The sequence below is a fragment of the Pipistrellus hanaki genome (assembly GCF_964339955.1).
Source record: "Pipistrellus hanaki genome assembly, chromosome: 2".
Classification (NCBI taxonomy): Eukaryota; Metazoa; Chordata; class Mammalia; order Chiroptera; family Vespertilionidae; genus Pipistrellus; species Pipistrellus hanaki.
The window spans coordinates 154,708,451-154,735,575 of NC_140504.1; the positions used below are offsets into that span (position 1 = coordinate 154,708,451).

Consider the following 27,125-nt stretch of genomic DNA (forward strand, 5'->3'; position numbering starts at 1 on the left):
GTTGATGTCAACAGTCTCCTGGTGGAGTTAGAAACTGGCGTTAACTCCTGGCACTACCATTTCAACAGAGGTGTGAACTTGATAAGTCATTTCATCTCTGAAATGGTTTCATCATCTGTGAAAAGGGAAAAGCACCTACCTAAAAAGCATCTACCTTGTCCCGGTTAAGGCTATTCACAGCACCTGGAACATAAGAGGTGCATTTTCTATTATATTTTGTGCTAATGGAAAAAAGTTTAAAAACTACGATGATATACTTAAACACTTAGCGTCACCAAATATGCTTGAATATGCATTGACACTCAATTACCTTAACAGACGTTGATAGTCTCAACTAATATGCATTAATTATGCGACAAGTCGCTGACATTTTCCTCTCCTACTCGTACCGCTCAGCACAGCGCACGCTCAGATACTCTAAAATGTTAATTCTCGAGCACGTTTTACCAGCACCTAATCCTTGGCTTGCTGGACACGAGAGGACCACGGACTCGAGAAAAGCGTTTCTGCAAACAGTGCCTTTTCGAGGCTTGCCCAGGGTCTAGCGATTGCTGCCCTGTAAGGAGTTAATCGCAAAACCGCGTTTCTCACCCAGGAAAGGCGCGCAACCCTACTCCCACGTGACAGTTGTCCTTTTAATAATTCTGCTCTGCAAGCTCACGTCTCAGAGAGAAGCAGGTTCTGCGTCACGTTAAACACTGTCGATTCGTTATTAGGGATTCAGGAGGAGGGCGACTCCAGCAACTATGCAGCGAGGGACTTAAAATTGAAACAGGTCGGGTCCTGCCTGGGTGAGGCCGGGGAGGCATCTCGGCGGTCCCCCGCCGGCCCCGGAAGTTTGAGAGTCTCCAGCCGTAAGACCTGGGAGTCACCTTGACCCCTCCCGGAGCGGTGGAGAAAGTTGGCCTTGGGCCAGAGACCCGGGGAGGAAAACCAAAGATAGAACACTTTCGGGAGCAAAACACGCAGTCACGTTTTCCTGTTTTCAGCACAGCTCGAGACTCGGAGAGTGGAAGGGTGGCGGGAGCAGGTGGCAGGACTCCGCCCACCGCCGCATTTTCCCCTCCCTCAGCTCGCACGCCCCGACTCCCTCCGCGCAGTCGGGACTCCCAGGCGCGCGCGAAGAGTTGTCGCGCTGTGCATCCTGGGAATTAGAGTCCCGGTGTCGGGAACCGTCTCGGGAAAAGCCACTCTGGCCTACATACCCCATGATGCCCCGCGGCGCCGGCCGCTCCCGGATGTGTGCCTGGCACCGGAAGAGAAGACGGCCCCCCTCTCTCGGCCCGGCCATCTTGTGGGAAGAGCTGAAGCAGGCGCTCTTGGCTCGGCGCGGCCCGCTGCAATCCGTGGAGGAACGCGCCGCCGAGCCACCATCATGCCTGGGCATTTACAGGAAGGCTTCGGCTGCGTGGTCACCAACCGATTCGACCAGTTATTTGACGACGAATCGGACCCCTTCGAGGTGTTGAAGGCAGCTGAGAACAAGAAAAAAGAAGCCGGCGGGGGCGGTGTTGGGGGCCCCGGGGCTAAGAGCGCAGCTCAGGCCGCAGCCCAGACCAACTCCAATGCGGCAGGCAAACAGCTGCGCAAAGAGTCCCAGAAAGAACGCAAGAACCCGCTGCCGTCCAACGTCGGCGTGGCTGACAAGAAAGAGGAGACGCAGCCTCCCGTGCCGCTTAAGAAAGAAGGTAAGTCCGCGGTGGAAGGTGGGCAAGACCCGGCGTGAGGGAAAGGAGCTGGGGCAGGACCGCGGCCACCGCTTGCTCCTCGGGCTCCGAGCGTCCGCGGGAGGTTCTGCCGCGATTTCCTCCCGCTGCCGCCACAGGACCGAAGCCCGGTCCTGCGGGTGAGCCTGGGGAGCCTCGCGTTCAAACCTCCTCCTGCAGGCTTCCCGCCTCGGGCTCCGGGCGGGAGCAGCGCGGCCCGGCGGCGAGCCGCCCTCCGCCTTCCCGCCGGATCCCGCCGCGGCTGTTGGCCCGAGGTTCCCGGGAAGCGTGGGGTCCCCGGCGCCCTCCCGCTCAGAGCTCCCTTTCTCTCAGGGCTGCTCCGAGGTGCGGTAGTCTGGTTTAAGCTGCTGTCCTGCCATCTTGTCCCACGATGGTGCTGGGGGGTGAGGCGCCCTGTGAGAAGCTGGGGGTCGGGTAACTGCGGAGGAATCTACCTGCTTTAGGTTTCCTCATGCGCCTCATGGAACACCCCTCCACACACACGCACCCTCTCTACTATTTTAAACTTAGCGAGTTGCTAGAGGGAAGGGGACACATTGGGCTGCACTCGGTGACGCAGCCGCGGGGATTCTGAATGGAGAGTGGCTCTTCCTGGGAGCCCCGAGGGTCGTCCTCTCGTTGCGACCTTTTCTCCGGCCCCCGCAGCCCGCGGTGCCGGCGGGATGGTCGGCCCCGACCTCGTGGTGCGGGGAGCGCGCAGGCTGTCAGGTTGGTCCCGGCAGAAGCGGGAGCCTCTGCGCGCAGCTCGGTCTCCACACGTGCGGGCGGCGTGGTCGGCGTCTCATTGGCGGCGGTGGGAGCTGCTTCCAGGTCACGCCGGACACTTCACCGGAGTGTGCGAGGCGTGAGTTTTTTCTGCGTCCTCACGCATCGCGTGCTTGTCTTCTGTGGTGAATGGAGAAAGCAAACAGTTGGGGGGGGCAAGAAAAGCACACGGGATCCATTGCAAATAGCCAAGCTCCGCGCGAGTCGTGGTTGGTTTTCTGCATTGGTTGAAATTTCGCTTTGCTGCCGCCACGTGCTCCGGAAAGGAGTTGTTTCTCATTAGCTTTAGGTTGGATTCGTTAGCATTCAACTGACTTTAAAACACGTGTATTATATTTTGGGCTTAGGGTTTTGGTGTTGTGGGATTTTTTTGTTTTGTTTTGTTTTGTTTTCTTAACTAGAACTTATGTGAGGTTTTGACATGGAGAGCTAGGCGGTGAGTAAAACAAAAGCATTCCTGTACTAAAATTACAGGTTGGGGGAAGCACAAGTTGTTGTGTTAGAAAGCATGTGTACACCGAGTAAGCCAAACACCTGTTTTGTCAACTAAGACGACTTAGGGCAACCTGTAGCACAACTGAATAAGTCGTTTAATTTCTGTGTTAAGGAACACTCGCTTGAATAGCTTGTGTAATTATTTAAACTGCTCATCTTTACCTCTTTGATCAGAGTAATCCCAAGAAAGCACATGAAAAAAATTGAGTCGGAAGTGTAAATCTAAAATGTGCAAGGTAGGTGTGTTCACCCATTTTGAAGGTTCAAAGGATGAAGCATGTTTGAAATCCCTCAGTTGTTTTGATCATAAAACCCATATCTGAAATAAGCTCTTACCTGGAAACCAGTATTTTAAGTTACAAAGGTAGGGAATTGCTTCATAAATTTATAATTCAGAAGTCTTCGGGAAATCTCCCATATTAACTATCAACATTTTCCTTAGGTCAGTATTTCAGGGCACTCCTAACTTTAAATTGCATAAAACAAATTTATAAATAAAGGGAAAATGTTGAATGAAGAATACTCATTTTGAGATCCTGTTGTCAGTTGATGTTGTGGTCATTGGGAAGGGGACTTACAAAGTCTGCCTCCAGTAGTGGGAAGGATAGTTAGCCTGATCATGTGTTCTGTGCTTTTGAAGAAAGATCCTGGTACAGCGCTAGACTACCCTAGATATATAATGTTCTTATTATAAGAATTAGCTTTATAGCTAATCTTTTATAAGTTTGAAGAACTTGAGAATTGACACCACAGACTACCACTGAGTATAGACCAATGTGATTTTTTTTTGTTTTTAATTAAAAGCCTGTTATCTAGTGAATATCAAGAGAAGCATGCATTTTTAAATGATGTCTATTGGGTGAATATATTTGGTAAGTTTTTTAGATTCTGTAAGCCTAATAATGAATATTGGGTGGGGAAATAAGCCATTGTTCATTTGGGTGTGTTTGGCGTGGATATCATTATAAAGACTGGTTCCAAGCTCCACCCCATACACCTTGAGCTCTGATGAAATTTGTTTAAAATGCCGTGGTGTACGATCTAACAATGTGCCCATACTGAGCGTTTATGTGGAATGGACTTTAAAATTTTATCAAAGAGTCAAGCACCTGAACAATTGGATGAGTCTTGATTGTGTTCCACTTTCTTAGAAAGAACCAGGGTAAATCTACTTAAGATCTTGTTATAAAAACAGTTCCTTGGCTGCTGTTTGGTTTTGTTAGAAATTGTGGTTTGGGAATTATGGCATACCTGGAATTTTACAGACATGAGTTTAACCATCAATCTAGTTCTTCTTAAGGCCACCAGTAATGCATATTGATTGCTTCTTGGCATTAGATACTAACAGGGTGAATGCACTGGTAAGAACAAACCAAAAGAAATGTTCTCCATTCATAATAGCAAAATATCGAGTATTTTAGAGATTGCGTAACAGTTTTTCTGTTAGGTATAGTGTGTATAATAAAACGTAGAAACTAACAGAGGAGGTCCTTTTTCTCTGGTTAAATAGCTATTTCAAACTGTGGCTATGTAATCCTAGATGCTATTTGTTTTCCTTTCAATTTTGTAATTTCATAGAATTACCAGTCTTTTTTTTTTTTTTTTTTTTTTTTCTAACTCTCAAGGTTGTTGTTTTTTCCCCCCTCCAGATTACATAAACTAAAAGTGTGGCCTTTAAAAAAATTTTTTTAAGGTCCTTATCTGTTCAATGAATGTATATGGATTTTCTTGGTTATTATTTATGAATGGCTGCTGGTGTTATCTTTGGTATGTTTAAAGCCAAAATGTATCATTTGCCTAAAATTTCTTTAAATTTAGAATTTTATAGTAAGAGACTGGCATTTTAAAAAGTCAGAGGAATAATGGCTGCCTACCCAGTTAACTTCCAAGTCAGTTGCTGAGGATGCTTTTAGGGGGTGAAAGTGACTTGGCAAACTAGATAGAAGTTTGAAGTACTTTGTTCCACTTTAGATATGCCCAGTGTTTGCCCTTTTAACCGTATGTGCTAGCTAGGGACCTGAAGATTAACAATGTACCTTTTTAAGTCTAGGCTTAAATTTTTTGAGTTGCAAAAATAATTTGCTTAAATGCTGGTTATTTATCATTTTAGGAATAAGACGTGTTGGAAGAAGACCTGATCAACAACTTCAAGGTGAAGGAAAAATAATTGATAGGAGACCAGAACGGCGACCACCTCGTGAAAGACGATTTGAAAAGCCACTTGAAGAAAAGGGTGAAGGAGGAGAATTTTCAGTTGATAGGCAAGATTGTTTTCAAATCTCTTCATGTTTTGTCAGTTTATAGAGTCTCAATACAAAACTATAAATTGGTAATAATTGCTTAGGTAGCAGTGTGGCTTATGTTTATCAGTTTTTCAAAGAAACATCTGAATTGTTATTTCAATAGCAGTTTTTAGTGTTCAACCTTAGGTTCCTTATAGTGAAACAATTAGTTGAATTGATAGACAGTTTCTTTTTCTTGCTATCCCCAGATGTTAACAGGAAAGTTCCGTTGTATTGTTTATAGCAAAGCAGATTACTCATTATGCAGGTTAGATTTGTTTATTTTAATTATTAAATGTATTTATGAATAGTAGTTTTATTAGATTATTACATAAAATGAATAACAGAATGTGCACTAATAAGTTTTAAATTATGTAAAATTAATGTTCTTGTGGTGGGAGTAGCTTCCTAGTTTTTATTTCCTTTATGTGTATAGAAATAGGTTGTTTTGAATTTTCTAAAATATGGTTTAACTGTTGGCTTATGAGCCAATAAATATATTCTTGTATTTTTGAGTCTTTGAATGAATTTCCCTATTTTTTCTGGAAACCTGGGATGTATATAATCTTTATTTGTTGTAGACCGATTATTGACCGGCCTATCCGAGGCCGGGGTGGTCTTGGAAGAGGTCGAGGCGGACGTGGACGAGGAATGGGCCGAGGAGATGGATTTGACTCTCGTGGCAAACGTGAATTTGATAGGCATAGTGGAAGTGATAGATCGTAAGTCTTATATTGGTTTTTATTTGAGTCTATTTTTTTTAATAAAACAAACTTTGAATTGCTAGAATCAAAGAGTATTATGTTAACTCAGTTTTGTTAGTTCTTTCTCACATTACAGTGGCCTGAAGCACGAGGACAAACGTGGAGGTAGCGGATCTCACAACTGGGGAACTGTCAAAGATGAATTAACGTTGGTATTCTGATTTTTAAAAATAATTTTTATAAAATTGATACTATATCTTTTTAGAGGCTCACTCATAATGCTTAAATATTATTTGTCTCTGGGACAAGAATGTAATAACTTTTATTGCTAAATATCTTGTATATCATTGATACAAGATAACCTCTTGTTGGCTATGTTTATATTATAGTTGTATCAAGCGACCAATTTTCAGTATATGTGATAATCGGTTTTTCTTTTCATATGGATATATAGCTTTTTCTGAAACCCTGCATTGAAGTGTTTGGGTATTCTTATTCTGTGTCTTTAATAGTTTGTAGCTATTGACCCTTGTGGTTATTAGAAAAATTTGATAAGCAAGTGAGGCATTATTTTAAAACTTAACTTCTGTCCTGTTATTTTTTGTGTAAAGTACTATAATTTGGATCAATATACATTTTTTAAATTATTTCCTCTTAAAGATCTACTAGAGTATACATTTAGTAGGGAAAGACTCTTACTTGGGGATTGTGAGGATTTTAAAATGTTTTTGTGTAATGAATTCTTCAGTTACATGTAAATGGACCTAGATGCCTTTCTTTTTCTTTCCTTAGAGAGTCCCCAAAATACATTCAGAAACAAATATCTTATAATTGCAGTGACTTGGAGCAACCAAATGTGACTGAGGAAACACCTGAAGGTGAAGAACATCCAGTTGCAGACACTGAAAATAAGTAAGTTGTTTTATGTATAATGGTAATGCTCTGTCCGTGAAATCAATTTGGATTTTTACCAAGAAAGCTTATAGGTTTAATTCTGTTACTTGATGGCTTTTTAACAGAAGAGATTTTCATGGTACCCCAATTTATCAAGTAGTGTTCATATAGAGGAGTGTTTTACCCATGTATTTATTGGTATATTGGGCTCTAGTGATTTGAAAAATAGAAATGGTATTAATATTTAAAATAACAGTTGTTGTCTTAAAAAAAAAATAAGGGAAGATAGTAACACCTGCTAGCCCCGAGCACAAAAATTAACTGTTGTAACCTCAAAATAGAGAATAGGAATAAGATGCTATGCATTTTACCTAACCTTACTTGATAGAGATAATGGTAATAGATATATAAATAATGGGTAATTCAACTGATAGCTGTCCAAAGACATCAAATAGGTGAGAACAAGAATCTGAAATTTGGAGGCTACTAAAAATTAGACCAAATGGTTGAAATAAGAGAAGTTGTAGTATTTAGAACTCATATTTCAAAGTACTTTGGACTCTGTAACTGCAGGTTTTATCTTGAAACAGTTTAATACTAGGAAACATGAATACATTAAAATTCCGCCTCTTTGAAATTTATTTTCCATCAACATTGAATTTGGAACATAGTACTATTGACTTGCTTTAAAATATATGAGAGCAAATGCCAGAATATGTTATTCACTAGCTTTCTTAATCATTTTCATTGTCTCTGTGAGAGTTTTTAGGTAGAAAACCTGGTTTTGAAGTTTTTGTTTTTTCAAGGGTGAGAGAGTTTTAAAGTTTCAAGTTAGGCTGGTAGAAATGATTTAATACCTTTCTCTAGTTTCCATCAATCAAAGCAGAAATTATATTATAGATTTCTTACAGTATTGTGGTTTAAAGTTTTGCATTATAGATTACTTAGGTCTAATTCTTAACTGGGGCATATTCAAATCAAGGAGGAGATGCTTTTCTAAGCTTCACTTTTTCTTAAAGAAGAATTGCTCTTATAGTGAATTATTACTAATGATTAAGGGTATGATATTCCATGGGTTTATTGGAATTAGGAATAATACATTTGCTTTTATTGGTGACAGTAAAAAAAAATGCATGGTGTTGAATGATGTGTTGAACTTAGATAAATTCATTTATATGAAACTATATAGAATAATAATTTTATTTGGTAAACAGTGAAATTGTGGATGAGTTAAATGAGCCTTATGTAATATTGAGTGCTTCACAATGCCAATACAACCATTCTTTAATAAAGAGCCCAAATTTAAATCACTGTAAGTGTGACCTGCAAAGATTATAAATGTCTACCAAAAGGAAATCATACATTATTGATAGGGTATTGGAAGCAAATCCTTAATTCAGGACCCAGGCATGAAATTGAGGGTATTTGGTCTAAAGAAGATTATGATGATGGTATTAAGAGTGGTTTCCAGAGTGGAGAGAATCTAAACATAGTACTATATCTTGAATATGGAAATACACATTTATAAAGCAGTGCTTGGCTGACTTTGATTCCCTTATATATAGTTTCCAGAGTGTTTGTTTTGTCTCACTTGATCCTTACAACAATCCTTGAAGGTAGGTGTCCTGGTTCCATGTGACAAAATGTGATGAGTTACGTTACATTCTTCGCTGTGTCACAACTTAGTAACTAGGACTTTTTTTCTTAGCTTTCTCATCTGTAAACTGACAGCTGGACCTCATATCCAAATCTCATCAATTCAATGTAAGCTTTAAAATTGTAAGGTAGGGATTAGTCAGACTACAGAGTAGCATAGAAGAGGGAGATATTTGAGCTCTAAGGCTAACTGGAACATCTGCTATCTTTGGAAAGAAGCAGAGCTGCCAAAATAGCAAACAACTTGTTTGATGACAATTGGAAATTGATACTAGATTAAAATAATGGACTTCTAGGCTTTCTTTCTGCAAAAATGGAAATTCATAATATATAATACATTTGGGAATAACTAATTCATTATTAAGTATTGAAACCAATATGTTTTGTGAAGAGTTTTATTTCTAGTGAAACCTCAGTTTACCTGCCCACACTCAGGTTGGTTTGAAAGTTGGCATATATAGAATCCAGGATTTTAACTTGGCTTTTAAAGATTCTTTTTTTTTTTTTTTTTTGCCATCAGCGTTATCCTAAAATAAAGGATAAAGGAACAGTTCTTTTTATATTTAGAATGTGAAGTGTGGTTCACAGGCATTCTAGATGATATAAAATGTTATAAGTTATGTATTGTGGAAAATTAAAAACGTTTTAGGAGAAGTTAGGCCAAATATTTTAGTTATGTAACAGTACAGCTTTAAGAGAAAGGAGTGTTTAAGAAATGTGTGTTAGCCCCAGTGGGGAGGCTTGTTTGGAGCATCATCCCATGCACCAAGGAGGTAGTGGGCTTGATTTTCCGTCAGGGCATGTGCATAGGTCACAGGTTCAATCCCAATTGGAGCGTGTATGGGAGGCAACCAATTGATGTTTCTCTTTATGTTTGGTAAATCCAATTCCAGGTTGTAGTACTGATAGATGAGCTTTTAAAAGTTTATGAATTGTATTTTTTTACTTATCCATACTTACCTTTTAAAAATATATATATATTTTTTTATTGATATTTATTTATTTATTTATTTTAATAGAGAGGAAGGAAGAGGGATAGAAAGCTAGAAACATCGATGAGAGAAAAGCATCCACCAGCTGCCTCTTGCACACCACCTACCGGGGATGTGCCCACAGCCAATGAACATGCCCTTGACCGGAATCAAACCCGGGACTTTTCAGTCCGCAGACCGATGCTCTATCCACTGAGCCAAACCGGTTTCAGCAACTTATCCATACTTTGACTAATACAACAAGCATTGACTACCTGGTGTCTGCCAAATTAATGTTAGCCATTGGGTTACAAAATTATGATCCTTCCATCCTTGGATAATTTCCCCCAGAAGATTGATTAACAAGATTTAACTTCTTATAAGTAACAAATTTTTGTCAGCCACTTTGTAGATATAAAATTTAAACATCTTTTCACAGGGAAAACGAAGTTGAAGAAGTAAAGGAAGAGGGTCCAAAAGAAATGACTTTGGATGAGTGGAAGGCTATTCAAAATAAGGACCGGGCAAAAGTAGAATTTAATATACGGAAACCAAATGAAGGTGCTGATGGTCAGTGGAAGAAGGGATTTGTTCTTCATAAGTCAAAGAGTGAAGAGGTAAAATTAATATTTGTGGTATTTGAAAATTTTTGGGTGTGTCTTGACAATTCAACACATTTATAATATTTTTTAAAATCTTTATTAAAAAAAGCTTTACATAGTGTCATTGGATTAGGTAAATTGTTCAAAAAAGAAAATAAACTACATTACCAAATAAACGCATATTATACGAAATTTAGTCCTTCTATCTGTTGCTATGTTCAATCGGGTAGCCCCCCTCCACCTTCAGAAGCTGTTAGTCAATATATATATCTTACAATTACTATATTTCATAAATAGAGTAGGTCTTTTCAAAGTTGTGATGATATTTTTAAAAATCATGCCTAAATTCAAGGACTTGTATTAGATTGGAAGATTGGCATTTTCATGTGACTTAACCTACAATAAAATGAGTGCATTTATACAGTATTTAATACTTGAAACTGCCTATGTCATATTATAATGGTCAGGACTCTTCAATAAATGGTACTACCCTTTATTGAGGAATGATGTAAAGACCAGAAAATTAATATTGGTTTCCTTTACTTACAAAACATGGGAACTAACGAGAAAGATGTTGGTGGCTTTTGTTTTGACATCTTCTGCTTAAGCCTTGGGGCACATTCTTAGAGGAATGTCCCATTGCTACATCCTTTTAGAGCTTGTGTAAGTATGAGATTTTAGTCATAAAGATAAAATGTTAAGGCAACCTGTAATAAAAAGATGCAATAAGATCTTAATATATTTTAATTTTCTTTAAAAAATAGTTGTGAAGCAAGCTTGGAAACATTTGAAATGAAATAGGTTGAAGAATTTTAAATACTTTCCTATATTTAGAGGTGTTTTTTAAAAACAGTATAAAATTAGTATAAATGAGGACATTGTCTTTTAAATGTCAAGTCATAGAAAAAAAAGTTTGCTTCATTTAGAACATGTGGTTAGTTTTTCATAGTGCTTGCAGATACAGTTGTTTCATATGTCTGGGTAAAACAAATAGGATTTCAGATTAAAGAACTTTGAAAGTTCTCCTTGGGGAGATTGTTGAACTAATTATTAAACTACTTAGGTTAATATGAGAAAGATTTATTGGGCACCTTTGAGACAATTATTTGTAAATTAAATGAGGTCCTGACAGAACAATATACACACAAAATTGTGATTTAATTTTAGATAAGTCAGTAATACCCTGAATACTCTTCATGTATTTTATTGACTAGTTTAGGTTATCATAATTTTAAGTATTTTCCAGGGTGCTTTTCAGAAATAATTATACAAGGTGATGTATATAATTCGATATTTTTGAAACTATAAAATGTGAAATTTGTTATAAATAACTTTGAAACCAATACATTTTCACTATCAACACACGTTCATATGCTTTGACAATTTATTTTACTAGTTACTCAAAGGTTAGGGATGTGTCCTCAATATTCAGACTTTATCTTTTAGATTGTTTCAGTAGAATATCAACTTGGAGTTTTTGTTTCTGTGCTCTAGAAAATTGTACAAGCTTCTGATTAATAGATTGAGATTCTTTGCAATAGCAAACATTTAAAAGTTAGACAATTAGTATATATAATTGACTTTAATTTGCCAGCAATTTTGTGGACTTACATATCTTTTAGGCTTCTTTACAAAGCCTTTTATTGCCTTTAAATTAGGTTGGTCTGACACTTAATCCCATATTAAATGATTAAAGGGATGAAAGCATGGATAGAAATACATTTATTTGTACTTTAAGGGTAGTTATTAACAATTCTAATATGATATTTAGAAAGAACAAAATTTTCGTATTTCTCCAGAAAAGAGGATTTTGTGTGTGTGAAGTCAGATATTAAGCAGTATAAAATTCTCTGGTGTTTTTGTTTGTTTGTTGCAGACTGGGTCATGTAGCTTATGATGTAAATACAAAGTATAGGATCTGGATTTCACAAACATGACTTTTCATTTTTAAGATTGTTCCTTTGATATGTTTTATTTGGGTGCAGCTTTTCAAGGTTCCCTTATGTAAAGTTGTGATTTGCTTAAGTCTGTAGCTCTCCTATTTATATGAAAGAACAATATAAAAGTTGTGTATGAACAGAAGTCTGTACACAATTTCTTAACTCATGGTTGGAAGAATATAGAGTAAAGTTTTCTTTACAACTTATAAAGAGATTCCGTATTATCAATAATAGGAACCTTTATCCATGTCTTTATCAGGGGTTCCTTGATGGGAATTCTAATCTGAAAGGCATGTTTTAAATGTACTGGTAAAGATAATGATTCATTCATGAGTGGTTGTGATTAGATACCTTTAATTGAGACTTGTATCACCTGTAATTTTTTTTTTTAAGTATACTTATCTGCTCCCTCCTGCGCCCACCCCCTCCCACTGGGTATTAAGCCTGCAAACCAGGCATGTGCCCTGACTGACCAGGATTGAAACCATGACCTCCTGGTTCATAGGTTGATGATCAATTGCAAGGCCCAGAGGAAAGCTCATTCTAAAATTTGCAGCAGCATTTTCCTAGTAATCATCCAGTGGCCTTTACTTAAATTTTCAGGCTCACGCTGAAGATTCGGTTATGGACCATCATTTCCGGAAGCCAGCAAATGATATAACGTCTCAGCTGGAGATCAATTTTGGAGACCTTGGCCGCCCAGGACGTGGTGGCAGGGGAGGACGAGGTGGCCGTGGGCGTGGTGGACGTCCAAACCGAGGCAGCAGGACTGATAAGGTAAGCTTTAAATATTTTGTCCTTTTAAGTAAATCAAGGACCTCTAATGGTAAACTGACTGCTTAAAGTCCTTTGGGGGACATAAGTGAAAGGAAAAAAAGGTAGACCCTGGCTGTTGTCTTAATATGTCAAGGTTTTGGGTTCAGTCTCCAGTTGAGGCATATACAAGTATCAACCAATGAATGCATAAATAAGTAGAACAAGAAGTCAGTGTTTATCTGTCTCTCTCATTTCCATTCATCCCGCTACCTCTTCTCTAAAATCAATGTTAAAAAAAAAAAAAATTTTTTTTAAAGAAACAACATTTTTGGCCAAAACCGGTTTGGCTCAGTGGATAGAGCGTTGGCCTGCAGACTGAAGAGTCCCAGGTTCGATTCCGATCAAGGGCATGTACCTTAGTTGCGGGCACATCCCCTGTCGGGAGTGTGCAGAAGGTGGCTGATCTATGTTTCTCATCAATATTTCTAGCTCTGTCCCTCTCCCTTCCTCTCTATAAAAAATCAATAAAATATATTTTTTTAAAAATAAACAACATTTTTGGTTATAAATTTTTTTTAAAGTGTTTAAATGACTAAAGAGTGTTGCCAGTAGAATTAAATTACCACACTTCATTGAATACTTAATTAGGTGCTGGTCCTGATGCTATGCTAGGCATTTTATGTGCTGTGTCATTTGATTCACGTTACTATGTGGACATCCCCATTTACAGAGGAGGAATTCAGTGCAGGAAACCAAGTTAACTCTTGGCCTTTGACAAGGTCTACCTGAAATGCCAACTTACACCCTTTGCCTTCACTGTTTTTTAGTACTCAGTTTAACATAACCTTTGTGTCTATCGTTTAATTGTGTGAATTGAAACTCATTAGATTGATGGCCTAGTGGACGCATTTTTAGTTTTTGGGTTTTTTTTTTTTTTTTTTTACATAACATTGTTATGTAAGAGGTGGGATTCATTTTTGTCATCTTCAATGCCTTGCATGTAGTCTACAACACATAATAAGTTCTTATGAAATATTTTGATATAAGCCCTGGTAATTGATAGATTTGAGCTCTGATCTGTCTGATGTCAAAGTTCAAGCTTTTAATGTGTAGATATTATTAAAACCTTTTAGTTCATTGTCTTTTATTGTCTATCTGGTATCTAGTATATAATCATGATGTCCTCCTGAATTCCGAACAACTGATAACACAAATTGGGGGACCCATTTGTTTGGTCTGCCAGTGTTTGATTATAGTGGCAGTTGAAATACTACAAATTTTATGGTCACCAGTAACAGTGTAGTGATATTTTGTTTCTGTTTCTTCCCCTGATACCAGGTGCTTTTAAAGCTAATGTTATGTATGTGGCCTTTTTTTTTTTTTTTTTAATGCTTTTTTGTTGTTGTTATTTGTTATTAATAGCGTTTGGCAGTTGGGTCCCATTCTAATATTGATGAATGTGCTGCTTAAAATAATTGTATTGATAATCTGTTTGCTTTCAAATTAATGCCATTATTATTTAGCAAGTAGAGAAAAATACAGGAATGCTTAAGTAAGAATTTCCACACATATATTAATCCACTTGTTATGAGTATTAGAAAAATAAAATAACCCAGGCTGTTACTAGGGAATTCTCCTAAATCTTGATAGGAATCCAGAGCAAGACTCATTGCAAATATTTGTGGCCCTAGTCTGATCCATAATTTTGCCTTTAAGTAAAAGGTTTGACACATTTGAGTGTTTAATTAGTATTTAACTTTAAGATATTTTAGAGTTCTGTGTCTACATGTAGACACTGGTGATTTATTTTCAAGGTTTGAGCATTATTAATTTTGGTTTGTTTCTTTTTCAGTCAAGTGCGTCTGCTCCTGATGTAGATGACCCAGAGGCATTCCCAGCTCTGGCTTAACTGGATGCCATAAGATAACCCTGGTTCCTTTGTGGACCCTACTTCTCTGAGGTTTTGCATGCTTAAGGATCCCAACCATCTAAGAAATTAAAAAAAAAAAAAAAAAAAAAAAAAAAAAAAAGACTGTCATTCATACCATTCACACCTACAGACTGAATTTTATCTGTTTTGAAAATGAACTTCTCTTGCTACACAGAAGTAACAAATATGGTAGTCAGTTTTGTATTTAGAAATGTATTGGTAGCAGGGATGTTTTCATAATTTTCAGAGATTATGCATTACTTCATGGATATTTTGTATTGCTGCTTGCAAATATGCATTTCCAAACTTGAAATATAGGTGTGAACATGTGTACCAGTTTAAAGCTTTCACTTCATTTGTGTTTTTTAATTAAGGATTTAGATGTTCCCCCAGTTACAAACTAGTTTTAAATATTGGACATAATATCCGTTTTAGTACCTGCTTTGCATTTACACATATGGTCAACTGGGACATGTAAACTCTTGATTGTCAAAATTTATGCTATGTGGAATACTAATGACTTTACGTAATTTAACTTAGTTTTAATATTTTTATTTCTGGGGGAAATCTTTTTTCACTTCTCATGATAGCTGTTATATGCTAACTCTTTATATATAGAAATATCAGACTTGAACAAATTCAAAGCACATTGGTTTATTAATCCTCGCTCCTGCAGAGTTCATTAAGTTCAATTTATAATTGATTGACAATTTCAACTATATTTGAAAGTGTGTGACTTTACCATTTCGAAAACCAAACTAGACACCTTACAGTCTAATAGAAAGTTGTTTCAATGACTTATTGTTGAAAAACACATCCTGTCAGGTGAAATAGTTTTATGGGTGTTGGGCTTTTCCCCCTCCAACAGGGTGGTTATAGCAAAGTTGATTTGATTAATTCATATTATTTTAAACTGCTTCTGGCCACTCAGTATGATTTGTTTGTGAAAGGTCCCAAATCAAAATTATATACCCATAATCAATGATCCTTTATCCCTTCCCATTCTAAGGAAACCAAAGGGCCTGATTAGTATGGTAAGATGTGGGAGTGTGTTACTTTTTGGAATTTGGAAAGCAAACAGCTTTACTTTTCTAAGGTTGGAACAGCAGCACCACCCATGAAATATAAGCCAAAAATCTTATTGTTGCCTAATTTTCTATATTGCTGTTAGCTTTGGTCTTAAGTTGATAAATGACTGTTCCATAGAAAATAGTATCCTTTACCTCATCCTACATTAGAAAAATAGGTTAATAACGGATTCCTAAATGGGAGTGTCAATGCACTTAGTAAACATGGAGAGAAAGATCAGTAAACAGGTTTTCTAGGATTTTTAAAAAAATCTTCTGCCATATTTATTTTTAAGCAGAAAAAAAAATTTATTTAGCTTTAAAAAATTTTGTCACTCATTTTCAGTAATTTTCTACCTATGTGTGGTAATGTCCAGTTTTTAAAATCTTAAAATCATAAAATGTCTGCTGTTTGCTGATTAGTTCTCCCATATACTTCCAAAAGAGATGTACAGTACAAAAGTTATTCATTTGAATTAGGTTTTTTTTAACCTAGTTACCTACTAGCTTGACATCTTATTAGGAAGGAGGTAATTTGTTTTTATTGATGAATAACTTGTGCTGGTGATTTGGATCTTATGCATAGTGTGTTCTGTACTGGTGCTAATGTCTAATATAATTTTATATTTACCAACATAACTGCTACCCAGAGGCAAGTGTTAAATTAGTCCATATGGACTCTTGATCCCTCCTAAGTTAGTGTGTTTGGACTTAACATCTTAACTCATTTCTGGTCTTGAAACCTGCTTATAATACACCTCTTGATTTCTAGCAACATATAGAAAACACCTGCTTTTAACACTTCACAAGTTCCACTTGCTGTCAGCCATTGCTGGCATTTTGTCATTAGAGAATACACAGCAATATCTGATATGTTGCAAGCTTTCACAATAGCCTGAACTTTAAGAAGTTGGTCCATTAGTTGTATCTGATGGATGTAAATTTGCCTCCTAGTTCACTATGTGTCAAGCTAAAACTGTGAACCTAACTTTCTTTTATTGGTGGGTAATGACTGAAAATAAAGATTTTATTTTCATGCTCACTTCTTAAAAGTCATAAAAACAATCAAATAGGAACCCATTTATCGTCATGTGTTTTCTGGCCTGTGTGTGCACCCCAAAGAGAATGCTCATATTTCATTTTTTATTTTATGCTTAGATTTTGTTTATCTGGGAGGAATGCATATTTTAATGAGTATTATAATTAGAAAGTTGAATTCTTAGAAAATTAATTTCAAGGACTAACTTTACAGTTGGCATTTCTCTTAGCATATCACATTTTGAATGCAAATGTTAGTTATATTGAGCATCACTGCTTTTTGAAGGGAGTATTAAACGGGATATAATACTCTAATAAAGCAGTGGTCTTGAGCCACGGTTTGCCGCTCTGTTGACTGAGTTTGCCAACCGCTGCTCTAAAATCCCTTAATGGATACAGATCCATAAATAATTGTTGTTGCTGTCTGAATGTTTTAGTGAACTTTCATGGATACTTTTAATTGTAAGTAATTCCAGAATTTATTTAAGATACTTTCAGTTTGCATTGAAATGATTGGAATACGATTTCTTTCTTAGTTTAAATACTGTTTTGAGACCTGTGTGGAGTTACGAAAGATCTTTAAATGTGTTACTTGGTAATTTACTCATCTAATTACTTTACTCACTTTTAAAAGTGGAAGTAGGACAGACACATCATCTCCAGTGTTGTAAATATATTTGGGGCTTATTTTTGGTATGGGTTTGGAGGGAGTATATTAAGTACTCATTCTGAATGTGTTATTTTTCTAATTGCTAGTGATGATTGCACTGAAATAGAAAAAAAAAAAAGCTATATTCTTAGGGAATTGGACTTCAAAAATAATCTCTAAGAGCACTAGCTTTGTATTGAAGGAGCCAACGAGTATTAAAGGTTAAAAATTAAGGAGTAATGTGAATCTGCTGGAACCTGACACTATGGACATCTATCACAACATTTAAGTAACTGGTATAACAAATCTTTGGCTCTCAGGTGGATGTAATTCTATTTCTTAAAGTATATAGAAGCTTAGAAAATAGATTCTAACCCAAACAGTTGTACTTATGTTGAATTTAATATGTAAATAAGTGTTTTTGAGTCAATGTTATAAAAGCCAGATCTCCAAGTTAAGTGGGAAAAGCCTAGAAGTTGATTACCATTATACTTTTCAGAGTATATCTAGTGACAGTGCAGTAAAATGATCTCTAATCAAGCTTTAGGCCAAATTTAACAACATTTGCAAAATAGTCAGGTTTTATAGTTGAGATATAGATTGTCAGCTTTCAGAAATTTGGATTCAAGTACTTTTTGTTCAGCCTGGGTTTACCTTGGATATGTTCTTTCCGTTTTAGACTCTTATGTGATTTTGAAGTTAGGAAGATATGAAGTTTATATGAGAAATGATTGGACTAAATCTGTTTCAGTCTGAGAGTATAGTGAAAGAAAGGTATCCTAAAGAATTAGGAGTTTAATTTCAGAAAGTAATTAGGGTATAAAGATAAATGATTAAGGCCATCAGGACTTTGGCTATAGGAAAAAGTAATAGTATGGAAGTGTCTTTTAATTGCGTGCTACATCTAAGCCTGGGGTCTGCAGATTTTCAGCGTGTGGCTTGTTTTGAAAGGGTTAGAAATAAAACTATTCTACAAAGATGTATGTAGCCCACATAGTTGAAAATATCTGGTCCTTGCTAGAAAGTGTTTGCTGAATCCTGATCTAAGCTATCACTCCTAGGTTAGCATATAAGAGTTCTTTTAACTAAAAGTATCATTTTTAGCTATTATACAAATTAAATCATCCTAACCTGTGGGAAGTTGTGAAATCAGAGTATTTTCAAGCAAAAATTTTTTTGCCTCTTCTATACTCAGGATAAGGGCCAAAATATCCGGTAGCCACTTAGTAAAGATCTTGTTATTTTAAGAAAAGATTACGTAGTTTGTAACTTAAATATGTTATCCTAAAAGCTGTTAAGGAAAGTGTAAAAATTTGCTTTAAAAGTAAGCTTAATGCCATAAAGTTTCATGATTGATGTTTAGTGGCACTTGTCACTTAGTGCTGAAATCTTTCTATTGTAATTTTTCCATGAGATGAGAATTCTGAATGGGTAAGAAAACATGTCTTAATAGGTTGAGCTAGGACAGGAATGAATGACTTCTGAGAATTACTTTTATTAGGATATTCATTTGGGCAGAGTAGGTTTTGTGCCATTGATGATTTCTGTATTGAATAACTGGCAGTCAGTTGTTCACTTCTAAATGGAAGGAAAGAAAAGGTGAGAGCCTATACAAGTTAAAAATAATTTACCAAATTGAGATGTTATGTAGGTACTTAGTGCTTTAAATCAGTAATCTTTGTCCCTTTTGCTGCCCACTTGAGAGTGTGTGTCAATCCTTGGTGCATTTTATGTTTATTCTAAGTTTTGTGCATTCAAGACAAAAATTACCTGGTGATAACGTTTATGAGAATTCTGATTATGGATTTTTAAACCTATTTAGATAATGGATTTATATCAGGTAATGAGGATTGCTGTGACTGGATCTTGCTGTGGTTTTTATTCCTTGTAACAGCTGCATTACTGGTATGGAAATGTAAACAATGGAGGATTAATATTCAGGATTATGATACCTGTTATTTGGTGAATTAAGTAGGGAGAAGGGAAAATAACTTTAGGTATTGTTTATATCACTAATTGCAGTTATAGTTGATTTAACAGACTTTAGGAATTAAAAGACTTCTAATTGGGAGACATAGCATTTTTATATACCTAGAATGATGATTCTGTATAAAGTGATCCAGCTGAATTTGGTTCTTGATATTGGCCTGGAATTTTGCCAGATTGTATAAAATTTTATTAGCTAACCGTCAGAAATTTGGGGAACTTTGCATGTTGGAATTCCTTGTTTCACACCTTGGGTGTAATAATCCATGGTGAAATGTTGCTTTGTTTGGCAACCACACTCTGACAATAAGAGGCTAGCACATTTAGACATTTTGTGTTTAGACTGCTAGGACCTGTTTTGGAAATTGATGACTTAAACACATCAGGGAAGTTGGTAGATTCCCTTCTACCCCACTCCAATTTTATGCCTGAAAATGTTTAGGTTTTAATAATTGGTGAATTGAATTAAACACTGCAGATAACCTTTTCAAAGGTAAGGTGGTTTGTCTTCTCCCTAAAAATTCTGAATTTCCAGTGAAGCTTCCACTGTTTTGTTTTTTCTCCAGTAAAAAAGGAAGAACCTTTCCTATAAACTACAAATAATTTGGTTTCAACTTGGTCTTGTGTACACAAACCTTACATGTACAGGGCTTCACTCAGGTCGGTATAGTTTAGAAGTTTATGAGGAGTGCTTGGGAAGACTGGATTGGATAAAGCTAGTTTTAAGACATGTTCATTGGTCACTAGCATAGGAGAAAAATCACATACCTAGCAGGTATAGTGTGTACTACAGACCACTGTATTTTGTTCATAACAATATTCTCTGAAGATTGAGTGGCACTTTGTCACTGGTTCTCAACAGAATCCAGTAGATCAGTTTTTAACTGGACTGACTTCCCTGTCTTTTGCCAAGAGGTAGAATTGGAAATCATGCTGACTGAAGCAGAGGAGTGCTTTGGATGCTGTATAATGAATGCTAAGTGAAAATACTTGGCATATGAGAAAGAAATTCTCTTCAGGAAAAAAATGGTAATGTTTATTAAGAACCAAAAAACCCCTATACTGTTGATTGAGGAACATAATTCGCACCTCCAGGTTATAGGAGAACAATGACCCTCACCCCCATTTTTCCCAAGATCATCACTCTTGCTATAAGTTATTATACTTTAAAGTAGGTGTTTAAAAAAAAAAAAAAGTTAGTATGAAAGCTACCCTGCTATAGACAGGAGAGGGTAAACTAAAGGGAGTGTATATAGGAATGCAACAGAATCTTGAGCTATAGCACAAATATGAGAAGAACCACTGCAGGAGAGAAGAATTTATTTTCTATGGTGTTGAGAAAAGAAGGCAAGTGGTCTTTTACTCCCTTTGTGATGGAATAAAGTGAGATTTTTGTTTCTAAATGAAAACCTATAGTCTCCTGTTTTCACCTTGATTTGGTTGGTGAAGGCTGAGCAGAGGGGTCTTTGGACTTTGTGCAGCACAAGAAAATGTCCTCTGGTTAGCACAGGCCACATTGTCACCTGATACGCAGGGAGATGTGTAAGCCATTTTAGCAAGTGAATTGTGATTTTCTTTAGTAAAGGAACAAATTTTTTGCAGCTTTTGAATATAGTGAAAATTTCTTGTTTGTGGGTGGGCCTGACTGTCCAGTGCTAATTTAGGGCCTTTCAGTATAGCTTATTCTCTTGTGAGAATCTTAAAACAGCTTTTATAATATTTCCTTGGCTCCTATTACCTATAAGTAGTAAAATGTCTGAAATTGGCAAGGGAGGAAAAGCTATTTTGAACCTCACCTACATTCTCTTGCCTAGGCAAGGCCAGGGTTTTATGGAGTAAATCCTTAAAGTTGTGGAATTTGAAAGGTTGCCTCAATTGATTTAAGATGAACCCCATTGTAGCACATAATAGGTTTGTATATATCTTAGAAATGAGATTGAAATTTCGGCAGAACCTACTTAACAACTTGTAAGTAAATGACCACTAACAACGTGTGCAGCCAGTTACCATAGAGTAAAAAGGACAGGCATTTATGTTTTAACAATACCAGCAACAAAATTGAGTTATATAGTCCTAATTGCTTTTTGTTTAGCAAATAATCTTCGTGTTGAGAAAAAAAGCAGTGGGTAAATCCAGGGGGGTTATAGCTATTACAACTAAAGAGAGCACAATTGCTCTGATTACTTTTCTTTTTAAAAGGCTTAAAGATATAGCTTGAAATTTCCATTTATCAATTTTCTTAATATAAATGGATTTTCTTGGGAGTGTTCTCTCCTTTCTTTGCCTACCTGTGCCTTGTAGGATTTAGATTAGCTGGGTAGATAAATTAACAAATTCAAGAGTTTCAGATTTGTCAACTTAAAATTTTACCTGTGTGGTTTTGTTTGTTTTTAAGGTAGATTTCTTAGGAACCAAGAGTGATCTAGGACTTTGGAAGTATGGAAATGCCAGGTTTGGGTTATTTAGTAAAATAGCCCCAAAGATAGCATCAGTTTTAATTAACTGTAGTCAGAACTCCAGTTGATGAAAGTTTGTAGAACAGTCATTTGCATAGGAAGAAGACTATAGCTGAAAGTTATGCCCTGAAACTAGACTGTCCCTGTATTAGGTACTAGTGTGACTTTTGCTAATTGTATTTCAGTTTCTTTTTCTGTTAAACCAGCCATGGTGAGAACTGAGTTACATATCTTAAAACGGCATGTTCTAAATATGGCCCTCTCTATCCATGGTACCAGATCCACAGATTCAACTGAGGATTAAAAGTATTACAAAAAAATACATTGTTGCTGATGTACAAGGGACTTGAGCATTCAACAATGCTGGTAACTGAGCAGGGGTAGTCCTGAACCAAACCACCGAGGATACCAAGGAACCAAATATACTGTGTTGTATGTTGAATGGGAATTTGGCTTATTATATAAACTTTATTTCAATGATGCATTGCTTCAGTTATTAACCTTAACATCCCCAATCTCGCCTAGTGTGTCAATGAATTTTCTACCAACTGACAGGAGAGCTAAAGATCAGTGAAGATGTCAGGTGGAGGATGAAAGACATGTATCATAAAGTGGTTTGTGGTGTCTCAACCCATTGTGTCAGGTCTTTGGGGTTGGGGGATTGATTATATTTAGTTGACTATCCAATTATCAGAATAAGGAGTAATTAATGAAAAGTGTAGAAGTGTAATTTAAAAACCTATGGCTAGAAACCACTATTACCATTTTTGTGTATATTTCAAAAACTTGCATTGATTTGATGATGTGATCCTTCTGTTCATTCTTTTTTTTTTTTCTTCTGTTCATCAGTAGCTGACCATTTCCATGTCAAATATTGTTAAACTTTGTGAAAGATTGCACAGTATACTTTTCAATTCCAAAATCCATACCAATTTCAGGCATTTCAGAAGGTTAGGGGCTCATGCACCATAGAAATTGAGGCATTTTAGTTTAGCCTTTTTTTCCTTATTCAGAGCATAATGAAATATAGGAGTGATGGTTTTGTTTAGATGACTTAACCAAGTTCCTACTAACGGGCCCTTCTGGCTTAATCAATACTGTGATAAATCTCGTCTACATTTGTAGGAGTGGAGTTGTATATTCAAATTTAAAAAATACTGCCAGGCCTGGCCTGTGTGTCTCTGGTTGAACATTGACTGATGAACCAGGAAGTTGGGACACATGCCTGGGTTGCAGGCTCAATACCTAGTAGGGGTGTGTTGTGCAAGAAGCAGGCAATCGATGATTTTCATTGATATTTTTCTCCCCCATCCCTGTCTCTCTGAAATCAATAAAAGCATTTAAAGATTACTGCCCAGCCTCCAGAAAGAAGCTAACTAGCATACCTGGTTGCAAACACCAGTTTCTCTGATAAATACTGGTTATTCCTTAAATTTTGCTAATCAGGTAAGTGAAAAGTGGTGTTCAATTTTCATTTATTTGATTGCAGGTAATTGTTTTCTTTATGTTCGTTGAGCATTTAATGTTTTCTTAATCTATTTTCTTTGAAGTATTGGCTTTTTTCAAACAATCTGTAAGAATGTGTTGTTACTTTTGATACATGTTGCAAATATTTTTTATCTAACATGGTGTGGGGGGGGGGGCTTGCAAATTTTTAATTGGAAATTCATTCCAGAATAGGATCATAAAACTTGGATAATGTGAACAGCCATGAGTTCTGCACATTAGAAAGAAAAGCAGGGCTCCTTTGGAGGAGGTCTTGAGCAGTGTACTGGGGTACTCGACAAAGTGTCATGTCAAAGAAGTTTCGGAAAAACCAAGAAACATGGGTTCACTAGAATGGAATGCCTAGCTTGGCATCTTTTCACTGGTCTCCGCCATTGGTGAATTGCAGCTGCAGGCTATTAATGGAAATTGGGACAGGGTGGAGGGGAAAAGACGGTGAAAGAAAACTAGATAGCACTATTTTGTTTAAGACAAGCACAGGAAATAGAATCTCTGCCTCCTAGGGAAGAGGCCCCTTTCAAGGAACAACAAAGAATTTCTACACAGGGATTAGTGGTGGAGAGTCTCATGTATCCAGTACATGTGAACTTGGATGTTACAATATTTCAGTCAAGAGAGAACAAGGAAATTTAATGTGTTTGGAGCAGAGATACCTGGGTTGACTTTGGATGTATATTGGGAGTGAAGATTTAAATCATCACTGATTTTCTTGAGGAATGAAACTGGTTGAATCTTGGTGAGCTCCACCTAGTCCTGGTAAATTAAGCAACCTGACTTGGAATCTTGTGTGGGCAGAAAGGGAGTGTGTAAAAACTACTTAGGGCAAGGACAGAACAGGGTTACCCACCCTCATTCATGGGAAGAGGATATTTTTTCTGGCAATGTGAGCAGCCAATGTCTGGCTCAGATATTTTTTTAAAATATATTTTACTGATTTTCCACAGAGAGGAACGGAGAGGGATAGAGAGCCAGAAACGTCGATGAGAGAGAAACATCGATCAGCTGCCTCCTGCACACCTCCCACTGGGGATGTGCCCGCAACCAAGGTACATGCCCTTGACCGGAATCGAACCTGGAACCCTTCAGTCCGCAGACTGACGCTCTATCCACTGAGCCAAACCGGTTTCGGCTCAGATATGTTTTTTAAGTTCTGCTACATGTATGATGGCGGTGCTGCCAGTGGACAGCAGAGCGGAAGGGGGATTTGGGATCAACAAATGCAAACTCAGTTGTCCCAATAAAGAGGAAGTACATACAGCTAGACTGGCTGCTGGGACAAAAGGAACACAATGAAAGTGGCCAGTGAAATCTGTTTTTTATTGATAGCCCATCAGGTATTTGGTGAGGTTCTGGAGAAGACTGCATGATTCCCACCTTCAAGTTATTTACAGTCCAGAGGAAGTAGACTCTGGGCATAATGCTAGGGGAGCACTGAGGAGGCCTCTGCATCCTTAGGATAAGCCTTTAGGAGTCAGAGAAATCTCCCTGTTTAATATTTCTATTTTTTTAGGAAAACAAATGACTGCATTCTCTCCTTGGGTTTTAAGGTAACAGAAAGGATGTGGTGGGGAAGAGGGGAGAGAGAGAAGGGGCAGAAATAAGGGTGTGAGGAAGACTGGGAGCTAGCCATCTTTGGAACCAAGTGGAGAAGGGCAAAGTGACTTAATTTGGAAAAGTAAAAGGTCAAGGAATGGAAAAACAACTATTGCAAGAAAAGTTGGCTTCCGTTGTTCAGAGGTGTAGGTTGTCCACCTAAGGAGGCATCCTTGTCTTGGCCCATTGCAGACAAATGAGGTAAACAAGCCAATTACAGAGCTGCTGAGATGCAAGGGACTACACTCAGCAGCTAAAGAGAGGCGAATAGAAATGTAAGGGAGGAAAAGCCTGGGAGAAAATACATTGAGTCTGGAATGGCAAGAAGCATGGGTAAAGAGTTCCACATGAACAACAGCAGAGCAATGTTCGTTACTTCAGTTGCTAAAGCTCTGAGGAACGCCTCAGTTCCAGTGAGTGGGATGGAGGTAGGAAGTAGGTTCCATGCTTGCAGGGATTTAAGAAGAAAAAAATCTTGGACCTGAAAGTTGCTATCAGCAATTGGACCACCAGCTTAGCAGAAATGCCTACAGTGACTGGATAGAGGAGGTGACAGGCCAGGGCCACAGTAAAGTGTGGATCATGTTCTAAATCTGTGCTGAGGAAAAGATCATGGTAGTTTTCCCCCAGGAGGGAAAGCAGGAGAAAGATGACAAGAGTGTGACAGTTTTGGGTCTTTAGACCCTGAGATAGCCCTGGTCCTGAGGACAGCCTGTGGCCCACTCCCTTTTAAGGCACGTGATTTTAGAGGCTAGGCTGCCTACAGTAGCTTTCCACCATCAGGCTGCTCTGGATTCACTGAATGGTGAAGGCAAAACAAACTAGCAAATGGAGAGAAATGCATTCTTAGGTCTCCACAAAGAAGGACAGAACCATTCTGGAATCCTTTTATATTGATGTTTACCAGAGTCTTTTATGTCAATTGTAAAACTAGGCTGATTTGTTTTGAAGGTTCCCCATAATTCTCACAGTGTCCATTATCTGTAGTTGTGTTGAACACAGTAGTCATTAGCCATGTGTGACTTAATGACAATCAAAATTCAGTTCTTCAGTCATATTTGGCACATTCCAAAGAGCCAACAACCAGGACAAGACAGTGAGACGTAAGACCTGGTATGTAGTAGCTGCTTTATAAACAGTTGTGTGAATAGTCCCCAGGAGTGTGCCATTGCCAGTAAGAGTTTTAGTTTCCACTCTCCAGCAAAGCCAAGAAAGTTGCGGGAACTTAGGTTGGACCTACAGTTCACTGTAGGACCACACAGTGAACGATGTAATATCAAGGCAAGATGAGGTATCTGGGCTACAGCCAACTCTCAGTGCCTGAGATCACCATGAGCTGGCTTGACTGCCCTCTAGCTGCAACCAGACCTAATGGTAGCACCAGAGGTGATGACAGCGAGCAGAGGGCCTGCTGTGCTGGTTGGGATCACTTTGACTTGACAAGTTTCAAGCTTCACTCAAAGCATGAGGGAACCACACCCCATCTTCAACCGGTCCAAAGTCAGCTTCTCACCACAGGAGAAGGGGAGCGGGTGCAGGGAACTTGAGGGGAACACAGACAGGGAGATGTGCTGAGGTTCCAGTTCTTCCAGGGGCTCAGGTCCAGGAGCCTCCTGTGCAGGGAGGTAATCTATGTTGGAGGGTAAGTAGCCTTCCTGGGTGGGAAGGTAGTCCCCTCGGAGGACCCGTGAGGGGCTTGCATGGTTTCCTGGCTTTGAGTTGGGGCTCCTGCTCCCCAGCACCTTGTAGAGATCCACTAGCTGCCCTGTCTCCGCCATGAGAGCTCTTGGAGGTGGTAAGCTCGAGGCACTGTACCTTGTTTCCTCAGAGGTATAGTGACCTTGGTCTCCTTTTTCCTTCTCTGGCCAGTTGGCACGAAGGAGCTGTCTGAAGACTGGGGTCACTTGATGCAAGACTTCGCTGATGACCAGGGGCTCAGGTTCTTTCGGAGCGGGCCAGTCTGTCAGGAGCCTGTCCACGGGCAGCTGCACCTCCTGAGACGGGAGGAAGAAGCTCAGGGCTGTGCTAAGTGAGTAGCCTGGTCAACTGACTTCTCCAGGTTCCAAAAGGCCTCGGCCAGCAATACCTAGTCAGCTCAAGGCGGACAC

General features: G+C 38.1%; 2 protein-coding genes across 6 annotated transcripts in view; one reads left to right on the forward strand and one right to left on the reverse strand.

Moving 5' to 3' along the window:
- Positions 1 to 664: 664 nt before the first annotated feature.
- Positions 665 to 14,822, forward strand: SERBP1 (SERPINE1 mRNA binding protein 1). Of its 4 annotated transcripts, none has more exons than XM_084875624.1 (8): positions 665 to 1,688; positions 5,098 to 5,248; positions 5,851 to 5,991; positions 6,092 to 6,181; positions 6,766 to 6,885; positions 9,934 to 10,111; positions 12,640 to 12,813; positions 14,645 to 14,822. In XM_084875624.1, exons 1-8 carry the CDS (start codon positions 1,376 to 1,378, stop codon positions 14,699 to 14,701), a joined length of 1,224 nt encoding a protein of 407 aa, XP_084731750.1. In that variant the 5' UTR covers positions 665 to 1,375; the 3' UTR covers positions 14,702 to 14,822. The 4 variants fall into 4 exon arrangements, with proteins under 4 accessions (XP_084731750.1, XP_084731752.1, XP_084731753.1 ...); XM_084875626.1 differs by having other exon boundaries at positions 667 to 1,688; positions 6,811 to 6,885; XM_084875627.1 differs by having other exon boundaries at positions 667 to 1,688; positions 6,110 to 6,181; positions 6,811 to 6,885.
- The window catches only part of IL12RB2 (interleukin 12 receptor subunit beta 2), a 73,702-nt gene continuing 61,330 nt past the window's right edge, over positions 14,754 to 27,125 (reverse strand). For both annotated transcript variants that reach the window (XM_084875619.1, XM_084875618.1), the window contains exon 16: positions 14,754 to 27,011. In XM_084875619.1, the coding sequence (XP_084731745.1) occupies positions 26,475 to 27,011 (537 nt within the window). In that variant the 3' untranslated portion in view covers positions 14,754 to 26,474. The remainder of the gene's footprint in view (positions 27,012 to 27,125) is intronic.